At 33.3% G+C, this 18,821-nt stretch overlaps 1 protein-coding gene across 3 annotated transcripts in view; it reads right to left on the minus strand.

Annotated features, from left to right (window-relative positions):
* Positions 1-18,821, minus strand: part of Sema3a (semaphorin 3A) — a 318,416-nt gene that overhangs the window by 79,256 nt on the left and 220,339 nt on the right. For all 3 annotated transcript variants that reach the window (XM_069996371.1, XM_069996370.1, XM_069996372.1), the window contains one exon: positions 11,835-11,954. In XM_069996371.1, coding sequence (XP_069852472.1) covers positions 11,835-11,954 — 120 coding nt within the window. The remainder of the gene's footprint in view (positions 1-11,834; positions 11,955-18,821) is intronic.

Here is an 18,821-nt window from a genome sequence, read left to right on the forward strand (position 1 = left end):
AACCCCTGCTTTCACTATATTTGATGTCAGTATAACTTGTGGAGGAGATGGGGAAAAATCAGTTGTTTAAGGATACAGGTGGACCTGTTGCAACAATGAGAAGTACAAGTTGTCATGTCCAAAACTAGCTTTACAACGTCGGTGGGGGGGGGGGGAAGGAGAAGGATTGGGATTGGGGGGAGGGGGGAGGCTGGGAAGGGATGTGAAGGGTAAACAAAGGAGGAGGCTGCAATGCTTGGTAAGAAATGTACGCATTATCCTGCCCACGTAATTGTAACTCCTCTGTACAGTATGTTCACAAATTAAATTAAATTTAATTTAAAAAAAAGCAGTTAAAATACAAAAAGTTCAATGTACCAGTGTAAGTAATAAAGTCCAGAAATTTGGAGGCTTACTATGTTATTTGTTTTTAATGAAAAAAATGGAAATCTATACACTTATTAGTACGTGACATTGTTTTTGAAGCTTAATGAGTTCTGTAACTCACTATAGAGCCCAGGCAGGCCTAGATTAATACTCCTCCTGCTTCAGCCTCCTGATCACAGGACTGCAGTATGAAAGGTTAAGACCAGAGTTCTAATTTCTTGTTTTTTGAAGTCTCTTCTACATATATTCTCTAAGAGAAGATTGCACATATTTGGACAAATAAGTATCCCTTACAAGTTGCAGAGAATTACAATCATTTTTCAGGGAGAGCCTCAGTTTTGGTTCTATTATTCTGAAATTCTGAAAAAAAAATCAACTGAATTAAATGTTTCATTCAAGAGAAAATGAATAGCATCTTCTTCCTTACTTTCTGAGTTAAGATGTGTGTTTTAGATATAATGATATCTTGGAAATATATGTAAGTAATCTCAGAGATATAGGGATACTGTCTTTTGTCCAACTATATGTAGACTTCCAGGCAATTGATAAACTTAAGTAATATACAGATAAATATAAATTGTATTGAATAGTGTTGAATAATTTCTGATGCCAAAAATATTCTTTAAAATGATTTTAAGCTGATAAACAGTAGTAGAAATAGGTTAATCCCTGCTAAAAAGTAACTACACTTAACTGCCATTAATAATGTAGCATTCTTACCTCTGTCATATCGTATTTCATTATATTTTTCACTGCTTATACTCCCAACCATATGGCCCCAATATAAGATGACAATTTGAGAAATTTTAGGAATTAATATGTGTTCCAATTAATTTTTGATAGCGCTGACACTATAGAAAAAATCTTTAAAATGTATCATATCAACACTGATAAAGAGAGTTGCAGAATATTTATATAAAGTAAAGATGACAAAATTAATGCAAAGAATGATAATTTTGGGGAAAAGAATGATAATTTTGGTAGAGATTTTGCACAATTTCATGATATGGCTGCTTTTTCCATTGGTACTTTCTCTGCAGTGTCACTACTCACCTATTCAAAGAGAATTACAGTGTAACTCTGTATTTGTTACCTGAATGTCTGATCAGATGTATCAAGAATGTGATTTATTTTTCTTAATAAAGAATATGAACAGAAATAACACAATAGAGAAGATAATCAGACTTCTGAAGATGCCACAGTGTCACTACCCCAATAATTGTTCTCCAGTTAAAATACTTGATGTGATTACAGTAAGTATACAAATACATTTATCAAATCAAAAGCAATTAATCAAATTACTGATTAAGTGATCTGTTGTCTTGTTGATTCAACATGTTCCCTCTAAATCTTCTGGAATATGAATTGGTAGTCTTTCTCTTTATTTTATCCAAAAGCAAGTAAGAGTTTGTGATTATCAATGCATTTTATGTTTTGTATTCAGTCTTCAGAACTTGTCTTGACTTACAAGATTCTTCTTTTCTACTTCAGAATATAAGCCCAATTTACGCATTCATTCTTAACTATGTTCAGAGAACCTAGCTTATAAAGAAACAGTGGCTCTATGAGTATAAGTAGTTAAAAGACAAAGAAATATCTGATATAAGCCTGTCTTCATTTAACTTTTAGGATCTATGATATAAGAGGTCACTAATCTTTAGCTGGGTCATATTACAATGTATAAGCTCAGAACACAACTCTGTGATTTAAATCCTGTTTAGTGAGTTGAAAAGGTTGTGTGAATTCCAATGGTAAACAAAATCTGCTGTCACCAATTTCCTATACACAATCTAGATCAAATTTTATAGATATACAATGAGAACATTTTCTTTGATACTGAAGTCCTGGAATATTTTTAAATTGTTAACTAAATGAGGAAAATAGAGTATTTGGATTTACAAGAATTTAGACAAATTATAAGTATATTGAATGAATATGTTTTTGATGGGTTCCTTATGCTATCAGTCTACACTAATTAAAAAATAGTTTTAATTTATTGAATCTTCAAGAGCAATAATGAAAACTTTGCTTCTAATTAAGAACATTGGATCCATGGAACTTACTAACAATTTCCCAAACTATGTTTTCCCTTGTAAATCAGTATGTATCCACTACACAGTGATATGTAATTTAATATGGGAACTATAAGAATGCTACAAAAGCGTCACAAGGCATCAGGGCATTGCTGAGAGATAGGAGTAAGAGTGAAGAGGTTTTTGAATTCATCTTGTTTTGTTTTATTGATATCACAAGGTTACTGGAACACTTCTACTTGCAGCATTTTCCTTTCAGGATCTCTAGACATGCTTAAATCTTTCTTCCTAATACTACTGGGAAAACAATTTAAATACTACAGCCTTGAATCTTATTTTATAAATGGATTTTGGCTGATATATAAAATCTAGGATATTTCTAATGTCTTTTGTCAAGTGTAACTTAGAAATAAGTATGCAGCTAATATCAGAAAAAATGTTTCTATTTTATAGATGAAAAGATAAAGATGTATTTTCCTCATAATAATTATTGTTAGGAAAGAAATCATTGAAGTAGAGATTCAGCCCAAAGAAAGAGCATAGATCACAGTCACTTCTTCTGTTTTTGTTTTCCTTAATCTGCTTTCTGTGCTTTTCTAGAGATAAGTGGCTGCTCAGGTAGTGAGAAAGGGCAGTTTGCTACATTCTGAGTAATTTGGATAAGTGTGTATATTTCTATTATTCCAATATGAATGTCTTACAAATGAATACGAAACCAGCTAATATCAACTCAATTTTTTGTTTGTTCATTTGTATAGGGCAATAGTGGTAAATTTTACATATGTGGTTCATGAATTACTTTATATGTTAAAAATAGGCAGAGGGACTTGAGCACCAAAAGCGACTTTCATCTGTCTGCAGGCGCAACTAGTGCCTGCACAGGGCAAAGGAACCCCAGAATTAAACCACTATCCTGAAGATTATAGTTACAGCTTGTGAAAAAGTTGAGAAACAAACTTTTATAACAGGAGTAGCAATTTTGCTAATCATACATGCATGCATACATCCATGTATCCTTCTTAGCCATTATTTAAAAGAGTACTAAAATAGTTTAAGTGATATTTAAGTGATATTACTGGAATGAAACTTAACTCTCTAGAGCTAAATAAACATGAAAGCATGACTTCTTGAAATCTTGTTAAACATAATGGAAAAGAAAAATTTTCTATTATTTTGATATTAACGCTAAATATCACATATCTTTCTAACTCAATAAAGTACCTCAGGTATCAATAGTTATCAGTTAAACAAAAACAGATTGAAATTTAGCAAAGTCAGTGGGACATTAACTTGCACCTGGCTTATGTTAATTTACCAAATACATGTTAGGTACTGAGTCTCTAAGAGTATAAAAGTAATCACAGCAGCTACAATACAAGTACTTTTTGTATGTCTTTATCATTATACACTATTCTAATTGCCTGATAGAGAAGGCATTATTCATCCTAGAAAGTAGTAGGAGATAGTTGTAATGCTTATTTTTTTCTAAAGCATGACTATATGATATAACTACATGACAAAATAAATTATTCCCAAAAGTCACAAAAGGAGTCAGGGAAAGACTTGACCTTATCAGCCCAGTTCCTGAGCCTACAAGTAAGTTTAGCAGAGTAGGGAACAGGGTATTAGGCCCTGTGATAAATACCAACATGCATCCATGTGCTCTTGGGAATCAAAGGTAAAAATATTGAAAACTTATTCTGTGAATAGTACATTTAAAGGTAAATAAAAAACCATTAACTCTATTTGAATTGATTAGGACAGTGTTTAATAGAAGAGAAGCCTCTTAGGATGAGGTGATGAAGGACTTGACAGGCAAGGAAATCTGGATTCGATTTTCTTTTAAATTGAGAAGAAAAGGCAATATTTAAATGGGAAATACTATAATAGCTATCAGTGTGAGCAAAAACTGTGAGTAGTTTCAACTGTAAGGCAGTTTTACTGAATAATATATCATCAGTGACTTTTTGATGATTACCTATTTTAATTACAATTATCAAATATCACATCTAGAATTTTTATCAAATGCATGAAAATAGCATGTTTAGGCATAATCCTCCCTGGACTGAAAGTGTGTTAAAATAAGTTGCAGAATCTATCTACCTATCTACCTATCTAGCTAGCTATTCATATGTGTATATATGAATGTGTGTATACATATATACTTGTATAGAGAGTATATATATATATATATATATATATATATATATACACACATATGTAGTCAATAACTCTCTTTGACTTCGGATTAATTATTCACGTTAAAATTTCCATGCATCTAATACTGGAGTAAATATATAAAAAATACTTTTTCAACATGGGCACTGTATCACTTTCATTTAAATATGATATCACTTTTGAAAGATTATAATAAATATCTGTTTTATTGAGACTATCTGAAATCTTCCTTTCTGAAAGTATTTTTAAGTCTACATAAAATATTTAATAATATTGCAAAATTATTCCTGACAGACATCATGATTAGAAACTAACAAGTGTTTTTTTTTTTCATTTTCAGTCAAAATTATCCATGCTATTAAAATTCAATGACATTGCTTCCAGTCATTCAGCTTTATCTGGCTAAAATCCTTTAATTCCTCAGCCCCTGCTGTTGGGGATATCCAGGCTCATCATACTTAACCTCTGCCTAGAATTCTCAGAATAGAATTTGTTTCACTCCATTCATAGATTCAATAGTTGAGCAAGCCACATGCAAGTGCACACTGGTCCTTTACCCCGGCACACTAATCTGATTGTTTTTCCACTCTACAAACTCTGGGTCAACAATCAGGCTGCCGCCAGAAACTAATTAATTTGCAAACAGGCTTCTGTTTTCGCAGGGGGAAAGCTTTTGAGAGCCATGTCGGGGAGGCTGGTCACGCCATGGTTACACACATTGTCATGGTATCCACTTCTCTGGTAAATCTTTTTCTTGATGTCATTGCACATAGGAACCCAGATTACCCAGTCAGCAGTAAATCCCTATTGAGGCCCACCAGGCTCTGAATGCTCTGACTTTGGAAGAGGAAATTGGTATAGACAGGCTCTGAATTCATTAAACTGACAGTGAGACAAGAGAGAAAAGAATGCCTAAAACAAGGGGACAAGAGGATCTCATTCTACAGAATTTCCCAACTATCTCCTCCTTTTTATAATATATTTTAAAAGCAACTTTGCCTGAAATAAATCCAATTCTGTTTATGTTAACTTTCTACTCTTTCCACTCACTTCATTCTTAAATAAGCAATTCAAAACTCAAGACTAATATGCTTCATTTGAGAACTCTATTTTTTGTTTTATTCGAATCATTCCAAAACTATTAAAATAAAGTATCATAAAAATATTATTCAGAACATTTTGCAGAAGTCTGACAAGAAAATAAGTCACCTTGCAACACTATGGGCACTCATGAGCTAATGTTTATTCCAAAGACGAATTTTCTTTCCTTATCTGTGTAATTTAATTTCAAACAAAAGTAATAATATGTCTTAGGATGGATGAGACATAGAAAGCAGGTCCTAAAAAGATTGTAGAATGTAGTCAAAGTATATCTGAGTAACTTTTATAGAGTTTTATAAAACGTAGTATATTTAATGGCTTTTTAAATTTTATCACCATTTTAGAGACCAGAATGACTTTATGGTATATACTTATTTATTAAGAAGCTTATATTATTTTCAGGTATGCATTCTTTATTGGATGAAAAAAATTTTCTGAGTCATAAATTTGTAAGAAAACAAAGGATGACTATTAAGATAAAGAAATAAATATTGAAATGAAAGTATTACATTTGTTAACTTTATAGTTTTCTGTTTTTGTTGTTTATTTACCTCTTGGATTTCTAAATTCTTTGTGAAAATGCTAAAAATGAATACTACATTTGCAAGTTTTAAAGCAATTTTGAGAAAAATAAGCTACAGAACTGTCATTTTTATGGGTGAGTCCATCCACTGAATTGCCAAATAAAGATTCCAGGGGAAATCCACTTAATGCACACAAATTAAAAACAATAACAACAACCTCCATCATTGTTACTTCATTTATAGACTTCAAAAAACAAAAGGACCTTTGTCATTCTTATTTAACTAAATATATACTTGACTTCTGTTCCATTCATCTACACAAAAAAACATAAGGTTTGGCTTATAGAAGGCTTTTCTCCAAAAGTCAGCAAAATATTATTAATTTACTTGAGGCACAGAAATAACTCAAAATGACATCATTAAGAAGTCTGACATTAGGCACAACAAATAACTCATTTTACTTTCCAAAGGAAAATGCCACTGGATACTCTGACATAGTTTCTGCCTCCAAACACAAAAGAATGAAAACAGCTTATTACAAGACCCAAGCAAGTGCCTTGTCATAGGAACGTGCTCATTCATAATTTATTTTCAGTCATGTTCCTTGGTTTTATTTTTCTTAAAATGCATCCTGTGGAGTAACTTGAATCTTAAGAGAACATGAAATACCCTAGAACATGACCACAGAGGAAATTATGCTGATGGAAAGAAGGGTAGATCATCATGGCATGAATGTTCCAAAGGAGAGGAAGTGGAATGATGACTTACATACCATTTCAATTACAGGAAAAATAAATACAAACCACACACACACACACACACACACACACACACACACACACACACAAGTAGGTGGGTTTATTCACAGGCATGATCCTTTTAGGAAATTCCACTAAAAGAAAACAGGTCTTCCTGAAATGAGTGGGAAGGCCTCACACTCTGGGCATTGTAATTAGGTCTGTTTGTGTTCACCAGGCCCTGACTCTCTCAAGGCTCATGTGGTTTTGTATATTAAGCCCAACTCTGGCTGCCCTTTCACCCTGACTCAAATATAATCATTCACAGAATGAGCCTGACAAAGCTTCCTAAGTATGCTCCACCTAATAGATATGGGATAAAGGACCCAGGAGTGAACATTTCAAGGACTTGCTAAGGCCAAACTCCTCGTCAGAGCTTTTTATACATTAATAAGTGGTTGTATTCTTTTTTCCATAGTAACTATAAGTGGTAATTAACTTATCTTTTCCTCACATACAAGGACCAAAATTAAGGTGAACTATCTCATTTTAAAGACTGTGGTCTTTCAAATTATATAGCTTTAATCTAAGAGTCAAACAATATGAGAAAATGTTTTTTCCTCAAACAGAAAAATAAATGTGGGCTGCTCATGAATCTGCTCCAATGAATACCAAGCACCCAGGGACTAGACATCAGTACTTCTATAAATATAGATATAAATATGGAGAAATGAGTACTGTACAGTAGCATGACTATTTATTTTCTAACTGCAAATAAACAAAAAGTCACAGAGGAAAATAAAACCTTAATTTTCAAATTAAGTATAAATTAACAATTGAATTGAAATTTAAAGACATATACATATGTATAAATCTATATATGATGAGAATATATATACCACAAGAAAAATAAAAGCAGCAAATTCTAACACATGGTGTCAAACAAATACTGGTATAGTTTTAAAATCTAAAGCTAAACTAACCTCTGGTTTAAGAAATGATCAACATATTTTTAATTGTTATATACAAATTTATAAATAATACAACAAATTAGAATTAGTTTAAGTTGCTAAAAGGTTATCCAGTCTTATTTATTCCCACTAAAACTGAGATTATTATTTGACACTATTATAAAAAAGTAATATAAATTACAAAATAATGAAATTTTATAATTTAAAAAATCAAGGTATTTTAAGATCTAATTGTATATGAAGGTTTTTTTCTTTGCTCTCTTTAGAAGGAACCAAAAAGAACTTATTTAAAATAAATTATAAATTTACTTGAGCCACATAAATTGGACTGATTCTCCCAAAAGACATGTAGCTTTTTGAAAAAAGTAACTTAAGGCAAATTCCAAAATTAATTTAGTAGCTCAAAGACCCTGAATAACAATTTTATAAAACAATGTATTACTTTAGACAACACAAATGATTGTGTAGTCTATGCAGATGCCTCCAAACTCATTTATTTTATGCATGAGCATGTAAACATTATGTTTCCAATTTGATTCTGAAATAGTATCTGATTTTTCCAGGCTTGAGATTCACGGTCCCTTGGTTATATCTCAAACATGTCTGCATCCTCTGTCATGCATTTGTCTGGTTTCTGTACCCTGTCAGATGGGACCTTTGTGCTAATTTGGTAAAAATCAGTTCTCACATTTGGTGCTGAGAGACTGATAACTGAATTCTCAAATGAACTGCCCATTTTCAGAGATGAAGTACAGAGTTGTGGACAATGACTGTTTTCCCACAGTGTAAATTCTTCAGACTCAGCTGTCAGCATGTGTGTGTGTGTGTGTGTGTGTGTGTGTGTGTGTGTGTGTGTGTGTGTGTGTGTGTGTGTGTGTGTGTGTGTGTGTGTGTGTGTGTGTGTGCAGCACAAAAGCAGCTTTCTCTTGATGGCTTTTTCCTCCAGGGTCATAAAAATGAAATGGATTCTCCTTTGTGCCATTTCATCTTCTAATGAGATTTTGTTTCTCAAGGACAGTGAAAGCCTCTATACCCCCTTAGAGTTCTTCATAGATCAAAGTCACCTCCTCTTTGAATATAAAGCATACATTTTCCCTCCTACATAAATAATTTTCGATTGAGAGCAGACTAGCTAGCAATGCAAAAATTGGGCTTTTGCTATTGTTTTTGCCACTGCAAACATTCCAAGTTTAATGCTTGACAGTAGACTTTCCATAATTGTCTTCTAGGTCTTTTGAAGTTTTACACATGTCCTTCTTTTTGACTATGCATTTTTTCTTTCATTAGTGAGACTTCCAAATTCTCAGTGGTCACTCAAGTATCACTGCACCTCTTTTACCAAATAAGGGATGGGATTTGTCAGCCTGTTCAAAATCCTTTGGATACCACAGTGTTTGTGCCCAATTCAAAGCATAATCTACCTTTAAAGTAGCAATATGGAACTGATATCAAGTTTAAAGGAAACTTCTTTGGAGAGCAAAAATATCAGGACAGCTCAAGAAGTGAGTGTTTTGAAAAGGAGGTATATAAACTAAGCACTTGTGGCTTACATTTGTAATCTTAGCTACTCAGGAGGCTGAGAGGCCTGAGGATGAAGGTTCAAAGCCAGTCTTGGCAGAAAAATCTGAGAGATTCTTATCTCTGATTAACCAGCAAAATGCTGGAAATGGAGCCATGATTCAAGTAGTAGAGTACCTGCTGTGAGCAGAAAAGGCCAAGTGTAAGATGACCCAGAATCAGCACAAATTTAAAGACAAATAATAAAATGGGTAACAGTGGAAAATCCTGGGGGAACCTTGGGGAGATATTTTACACATGAAATTTGATTAAAATCTGTGAAATCACATTTCTGACCTTTGGAAGATGTGTCAAGAATACAGACTAGGAGATAAAGCTCAATTTTAACATGGCCAACTAGGATAAGAATGTTGCATAGAGAATTCCTACTCAGATTACAAATGAAACCCTGATTAACCATGACTTTAGTAAAGGTTTATCTTTTGGGATAAGAGGGTAAGGATTTCATGGGGGAAAGTCCTGGTAAAAAGACATAAGAACAACCAAAAGAACTATGAATTCAGTCATATGAAGAACCCAGGTAGAAAGGTCAGAAGAGGAAGGTGAGATGCATGACTTGCTTCATAGTAAATGAAAAATAATGGACCAGTTAGAAATATTACAAGAGGAAAGATATGTCTAGTTAGGGAATTTGAGGTCTGCTTTGTTTGAATAGTCACTTTGAAGCTTGAGGTCAATCTTGAACAAAGACTGTTATATAAAAGTCACGACAAGGCTACACTAAAACTACCAACACAACAGTATTTATCACAGCATTATTTACCATAGCCAAGATATAGAACCAACCCAGATGCCCCTCAGTAGGGGAATGGATCAAAAAAATATGATGTGTATATAATGGAATTTTATGCCTCCATCAGAAAGAATCACACCACCTCATTTGTTAGGAAATGGAAAGACTTGGAGAAAATTATATTAAGTGAAGTAAGTCAGGCCCAAAGAAACACAGGTCCCATGGTTTCCCTTATTTGCAACAACTAGTGCATGTCTAGGACAAGAAGAAAAGGTCAAAAGCTATGTACATATGACTATATGAGAAGATGCTAAGTGAAATGAACCCCAAGATAGGGAGACAAGTGGTTTTATCTTTCTTGCTATTGTTTTTTAACGTATTTATAATGTACTATGTGATTTTTTTGTTTCTTTTGTATGTTCTTCCCCCATAACCCCTGTTTTCACTGTATTTGATTCAGGTGCTCTGAATCTTGTATATGCATTTTTCTAATTTGGGGAGGGGAAGGGAGATAACAAAATGCTAAAACAAGGACACTGGTTGACCCATTGTAACAATGAGATGTACAAAATACTATGTTGAAAATGAACTTTACAACTTTGGGTGGAGGAGGGAGGAGCTGGGGAGGTGGGGAGGAAAGGTATGGTAGGGGAAAAACAAAAGAGGAGGTAATAAGGCTCGATAGGAAATGTACTCATTACCTTATTCATATAACTGTAACCCTCTGTACAGTATTTTTACTGTATATATACTATACATATAATATATATATATATATTCTTGTTTCACTGAGGCCTAGAGGCAGATGTGTGATTTTTTCCCCATAATTAAGTAATGGATAATAGTAATGATTGAGTAATCTTTGAAGTTTCTAGAAGTAGGAGCAGTAAAATAAGTGTAGCAGAAATTCAGAGTGAGATGATCAAGGACCCTAATGAGAACATAGGTGAACTGTAATCGTCATGCCAATGAATAACAGGGGGCCAAGAAAATGTTCAGTGATGGGAGAATGGTGTCTGGGCAGCTTTATTTCAATAGATTGCAGGCAAATCTGTATATTGCTTATTAATTAATATTATCAAGTGTTATCATAGGGACTACTACAAAAATATCTGATAAATGTGTAAATGAATCAAGTGAAACATTATTATTAAAGTCCTTTGAAATGTTAAGAGCAATATCAATGTGATGTTATTGTAGTTATTTTCTAATGTTCAGTACCCTCTATGATGCTCTCAGGAGTAATGAGAGCTGGGAGGAGAAAACACTGCATTGTGAGATTTGTTGTGGTTCTGTGTCACACAGGATAGTTAAGTCATCTTATCTTTTCCCATTACCTCCCTTCCGTAACTCAAGCCTAAATCTCTTTCTTTCCATAGTTAACTACTGAGAAACTTCGAGTTTGGCACATAACAAGTATTTCCTGAATTTGTAATCTCCTTTTTTTTTTGTCTTTTGCCTAACTTTCTCACACCCACAGTCATGAAGTCATCACCATTAGTGCTACAGCATACTGAATCCCAAGTCATATGTACATCCTATGAATGGAGAGTTCTCTGATGACTTCATGCAGTGGTGAATGTTGTATGTCTGGGTTCGCAGGCACCACCTACCATTGAGCCACCTGGAATCGTGCTGCTCTGTCCTGATTGGGTGGTGGTGTCCAAGTGTGCGGAAGATGGCAAAGTCCCGCCCCATGAAATCAGCTGCAGTTCCAGAGTATAATTCTCCGTCTATGTTGCGAAAAAATAAGACCACATACATATTATTTAATTCAATTAAGGCAAAAGGGGAAAAAGTTTGTATGATGATTTGAGTGAAAAGAAGGCTGTCATTTATTTCATTACCCCAAACTATATAGATTTCATCTTACATCTGTATTGAAAGGGTTATATCACATTTTCATTCACATGCTGTCAGGTTATTAACTGAACACAAACATAGGAATGCAAGTAAAATCTGATTCTCTGGTGGTGTCTAAAACATGAAATTTCATTCTTTCCTGCTATGAACAGTGACAAACATTCAGTATTCAAAGATATAAACAATAGTCATTATACATAGATTTACAAAATGTGTGAAACTATTGTGGCTCTAATAATCTAATTTAATAGACTAAAATATCACTGTAAAATCTTTCATATCATATATTTTAGTGCCAACTAAATTCCTGTAGAATATGAAGTAATGAGATTTTTTTAAAATTAGAAAATATATTTTTCTTGCCATTATTTTCTCTGATAATATTTTTAAGTATTTTAATTATAAGGGTCTAGTCAGAGAAGAGTTTTAATTTGAGGTTAGCTATTATTCAGCCCAAACATAGGTCCACTACAGAACTTCATATATAACATAAATGTGCATGGAAGAGGAAATGTTGGCAAACCCAAGTCATTATCACTGTGGATCAAGATTTCACTACATTTTGACTCATTTTTACCCAATTTGAAATGACTCTCAATCAGGGTTTAACAACAGAAGTAATATAAATCAGAAGCTAAAGAAGAGAAAGCGAAAGAAGAAAGGTTAAAAAAAAAAGGAGAAGCTGTTTTTGCTATTATTCTACACAATCAGGTTCTAGACTGGAGCTTTCAAATTATTTCATATAGTTATGTCAACATTGCATTACCTAAATAATGTTATCCCAATTTTACAACCCAAGAAATTCAGTATTTCTCAGCATAGCGGTTAGACAAGTCAAGGTGAAGGTTTAAACCTAGGCTCATTTAATTCAAAAACTTTTACACTAAATCAGACCACTTTTCAATAGATGGAAGTTTGGAAAATTATGTTTTCTGACTTTGCAATAGAAAGTGCTTATTATTTCCTCCAGTTAACTTAATTGCCTGCCAACACAAAGCGAAATAATATATTTACAAATTAAAAGAAAAGAAAAAACGAATAATAAATCATTTTTCTAAATAGTCCACATTAATTACAGTAATCCTAAACACTAATTTTTGATTATTTGGATGAGTTAATGTTTTTTTTAATCCACTGATTAGGAACATAAAAATAAAGGCAGTCAGAGGTAAATGTTTTCATCTCAGGATATAAATTTAATATTAGCTTGACTATGCCAAGCAGAATTACCAGAAATGATAGAGTAATATTGATTAATCACTTTTGGTCTGCTAGCTTTCTAAGAGTGAATGCAATCCATAATTATGGTTGCTATTATGTATATAAATAGTTCAGGAAGAAGTTGAAATAACCCTCACAGTGCAATTGTAATTTGGAGATAGAAAGGAATCTGTCGCTTTTACTCCTTTGCTTTGTTATATTTTATTTTATTTTTTTATTCACTCACATAAGAGGTTGGTAAAGTCAATACCAATGAAACTAAAGGCAAGAAGAGACTGCTTTTCTTTTTCTTCATAACAGATAGAAAGTTCATTCAGACAAAGAAAAGTTATTCAGAAGAGCTGTTGACTTATTATTAAAAAGAGAATTAAATTTAAAATGGACTTTTTAATCAAAAGAAGGCTACAGCTTAGACACTGATTGCCTCCATCCATGCAAAATTATCTTGCACCTAATTACTGTTTTTGGCAAGAGACAGTGATTTTCTCTAGCCAGAGGGGTCCAGATGATTGGGTGGTAGCAATGATCACTTTTTATCCATGTTTTATATTATCCTTGTTGTATGGCAGCAACTGTTTCTTTGCACCAAAACTTAGATAAGATTTTCTGCTGGTTTTCAACAGGGATTCTTATTGGGAATGATTGTCTCATGTAAAATATAACATCTTTGTTATTTTTGCATGAATGCACAAGAGGTAAAAAATAGGAATCAAAATGGCATACTATCATTTATTACTTTTTAAACAGTGAATACAACAACAGAAGCATATGAAAATTAATATACTCAAACACTTTAATTATCCACCAAAAATAGGATATAGCCTGTGAGTATCCAAAATGATTTAGAGTTTTGGTATAAGTTGTATTATTTTAGCAATTTAACAAAAATGCTCCCTAGTCAAACTTACTTTGTAGTTTCTATGTAATTTATAGAGTGATCAAATTATTATGTTGATTTTTGTGCATAGTGTTGTGATCATTTTCTAAACCCGAATACAAATTGTTTGGAACAAACATATTAGTAAATACTATTCTGCCTTGATATATATGACATTATGGATGTTATCCACACTTTTGAGCTTTCTACATATACTAATAGGCCAGTGAAAGGAAACATGATATCCTTTGCCCAATTTTATTAAATCGATGGTAGAATTATATATTCAAGGAATTGCTACACAATGTGGATACTCTTGTCCAACAAGATCTTTCACAGTCTCCACAAAAAACATCACATGGGTGGTTTGACATTTTTTTTTAATTTAATTTTATTTTATTTGTGAACATACTGTACAGAAGAGTTACAATTACATGGGCAGTATAATGCGTACATTTCTTACCAAGCATTGCAGCCTCCTCCTTTAGGAAATGCTAATGGTTAATAGACAAAACTAAGTACCTAGAATGAGTAAAAAGGCCCAAACTGGTTATTTTGACTATACCAAGATTCTTCCTTAACAATTTGATTTTTTAAATCTGTTTTTTTTTTTTTTTGGAAAATAGTTCTTTTACTGGAATGAACAAAAAGTGTTTTATGAAATATATTAACACCAAGTTTCCTGAGAAACTGGCATTAAAAACAAAAATTCATATATACTTTAGACTTTCTGCCAAAGCTCTAAATGAAGTGAAAGAAAAGAATGTGATTTAGATCAGTTAAGGTATCAGATTACAATTCCTAAGAAAGGTGTGGTGAGGGAGATAGGAGAGGAGAGGGAAATGTTTTTGATGGAATTGCAGCATTACTTGCACAGGTGAAAGTATGCCATAGATGTGACCCAAATCAAACAAACCAAAGAACAATTCATTATAAATCATTATGTTGTTAACATCTTAAGTAAATTCTACTCATAGAGTAGTCATGAGAAACGGAAAATAGATATCTTTCTCTCTCTCTCTTGCAGACATACACTCATACATGAATACATATATATGTACATATATAAACCTAACTTTGAGACAAGTGGAAATAATTTTACACTTATTGAGTTCCTTTTCCATATCAATAAATATAATACACTGGCTTTATTACTTATTCTTTTTAAAATATTGTTACATCAATAGTAAAATGTGCATAAGGTGCAAAATTAATAATACAAAATTTATAAATTACTAAATCTGCCTCCCAGCTGCCTCACATGAAGCTCCTGCTAATAGTTCATTTTGCTTCTGCATCAAATCTATGTATTCCTGACATGTGCAAATACTCAAAACAGTGGTTCAGAGATGCACTGTTTTCTTTAATTCTTACAAAAGCAAATAATATGACATACCACTTTAGATTGGAGAGGACTGAGTTTCAAAGAGGCTCAAATAATTTTCTCAATCATATTTAATTAATTTAGGAAGGACCCAGCTTTTTCTAAAAACCCAGTGAGAGCATTTTAGTGTCAAATTATGTTCTTTCTAGGTGCAAGACAGAATTCCAGCTTGAAGTTAAAACCTTAACAAAAATCCCAGGTCTTTGAAATAGATCTCAATAATATCACATAATAATGGAATATTGCTAAGCTATTAGTGCTGCATTGCCTGGAAAAGATTTCAATGAGGAAATAAAATTACTCTGAAGTTGACTATTCCTTTCACATCATGAAAATGTGAGCTGGTATTTACTTCATGTGAAAGATACTAGATTTTAGTCCTGTGTTCCCTTTGCAGCTGGCATTTATTCTGAGCAGGGGAGTGACTGCTATTTGGTATCAAGAAATCCCTGAGCCATAAAAATATTAGCTAGCAACTAGTGGCAAACAACTGTAATCCTAGCTACTCAAGAGGCTGAAATTTGAGGATGAAGATTCAAAGCTAGACTGTGCAGAAAAATGATTGAGACTTTTTTTTGGGGGGTCCGGTCATTGGGCTTGAACTCTGGGCCTGGGTGCAATCCCTCAGCTCTTCAGCACAAGGCTAGCGCTCTACCACTTGAGCCGCATCGCCACTTCCGGCTTTTTTCTTTTTGCTTATGTGGTGCTGAGGAATCGAACCCAGGGCCTTGCAAGGCAAACGCTCTACCACTGAGCTACCTTCCCAGCCCCAATTGAGACTCTTATAGCCAATTAATAAGCAAAAGCCAGAGGTGAAGGTGTGTCTCCAGTGCTTTGAGTACAAAATGCTAACGTGAAAGGTCCAGGCTTTGAGTCCAAGCTCTCATACTGATACAAAAAAAAAAGCATGTAAAGAAATTATAAATATCTTAAAGAATAAATTCCAGAAAATTTCCTGTGACAAAATGATCCTTACTAAAGTGATTGGTAAAAATCAAGTTTTTTTTTTATTGTGAAAATACCATATAGAGGGGTTACAATTACATGGGCAAGATAATTAGTACATTTCTTAAAGAGGATCTGAGACACCTAAGGCATATGTAAGGATGTGGGAATTTAGGGATTATGTTTACGAGGGAGAGAAAACGTGTTATCTCTGGTTAATTAAAACAACAACAACAACAAAAAATTACCAAAACAACAAAAAAAAGCATCCGGGTGCTGATGGCTCACGTCTGTAATCCCAGCTACTCAGGAGGCTGAGATCTGAGGATCATGGTTCAAAGCCAGCCCTGCAGGAAAGTCCTTGAGACTCTTCTTTTAAAAAAACTACCAGAAAACTGAAAGTGGTGCTGTGGCTCAAGTGGTAGAGTGTTTGCCTTGAGCTGAAGAGCTGAGGGACAGCACCCAGGCCCAGAGTTCAAGCCCCACGACTGACAAAAATACAAAACAAACAAACAAACAAGCATTTTGGAAAGAGATTATATTAAATCACGATAATTTAGTGAAGTAGAGCCACAGAGCAACTTTCGGTTTTCTGGTGGTTTATTGCAGATTAGAGTCTCACAAACTTTCCTGCCTGGGCTGGTTTTGAACCTGGATTCTCAGATCTCAGCCTCTTGAGTAGCTAGGATTAGAGGCGTAAGTCATGGAAGCCCTGCAATAAATTATTTTTTTAAGCTGGCATATAGTTTTATAATTTTCTGTTGGCTGAAATTGCTTTGTCTTGGAGATGGTAGTATAAAAAGTACATATTGCCAGAATCCATCTTGCCACTTTAGAGATGATCTGAACCAAACTTGGAATTTTATTTCCCAGTGCTGGTGAACTAAGCCTGAAACCACCTACATTGTTTTTCTCTCTTACAGGCTGAGATAAAGAGGATATATTCAAATTATGTGAGAAGATCGGATATCCTAGTATTTATTTCTGAAGTATAAAGTACTTACTGCCTGTATATTTCATAGATGGTTGTTGTTACCCTTGGTAAATAGCATTGTTTGGAAAACATGATAGAAATTATTTATGTTCAAAAGCCCATTAAACTAGTGAGCATTCTACCTAAGGCAGTATAACACAAAATGCCAAGAAAAACCCAAAGCAAGGAATTAAATGTTCTGTGAAAAGCAAAATTTATAACATGGTTATGAAGGAAACAACTTTGTAAAGTGAGTTAAAACTCTTGAGTCAAAAGTGTTGCAGGGATTCTGCAATTTTATTAGCTGTAAGAGGAGTTGTTTCTTATTCTGTGTTCTTCTGGTTAATTGATTTAAGAATTTAAGTTTTCCAGTCTTATCCACAAGCACTTTATGTCTTTGAAAGCTACTAAATTATTTTACTATATAAGGTTTATTCGGTCTGAACTTTATGAGAAGCTTGCTTTTCTGAAATGTCTATAGTTCTTTCTCAGCCACATTTCCCCTCCTTGGCTCACTGTAATTCCTTCATGTTCTTTTCCTTTTCATAAGCCTATATAGCCTTTTCAAATAAATTCTAATATAACCTCTAAACTATATTGTTTGTGGACTTTGTGTGGTTGCATACCATAGGAACTAGGTAATGCCTACTTGTCATCATCTTCCCTCAATGGAATATTAAAATAAATAATCAAACCAATCCCAACTGTGAAACATACCACAAACTAAAGCTGCTGGAGGCTCACTTTTACAGACTGTGTTTTGCGTTTTGAATAATACCTAACTTTTTTATTCACTGTGCAATTTAAATAAGTATGGGTTGCAAGTTGGAACAATGCATGGCTCCTCCCTTTTGTTTAAGACAACTTTCAAATGTCTGCATTACTTTTGAGGAAGGCATCCACATATAATCACTAGTTTACCTATGAATAAGGAAATTATAAGTGTGCTAAGTGTGTTGAATTCCTACAGGTCTTAAAGTTTTGTCTAAATGCTGTATAAATGGATCAAATGGAATGAAATTATATGCATTTGAAAAGCAATAGAGAAGATATCTTAGGCTGCAATGCTTTTGTTCTTAATGGAACATGGATTAGTAGTAAACACTAAACAATAGTAGAAAAGTATAACTTCATAGTTAATCTAGCTGTCTACATGATTAGTATGTTTTGTTGTTTGAGTAGAAAACAAACTTATTAATACATGAATAAAAATGGAAAGTTTATAAATTTATTACAAAGCAGATAATAACAAATTTGCTTTCTTAAAATCTAGATGTATTATTGAAAATTCAATTAGAAATTTGAGAACAAATTACCATCATTTTTATTGTGCTATC

The sequence above is a fragment of the Dipodomys merriami genome, unplaced genomic scaffold, assembly GCF_024711535.1.
Source record: "Dipodomys merriami isolate MVZ:Mamm:240054 unplaced genomic scaffold, mDipMer1.0.p SCAF_5, whole genome shotgun sequence".
Taxonomy (NCBI): Eukaryota; Metazoa; Chordata; class Mammalia; order Rodentia; family Heteromyidae; genus Dipodomys; species Dipodomys merriami.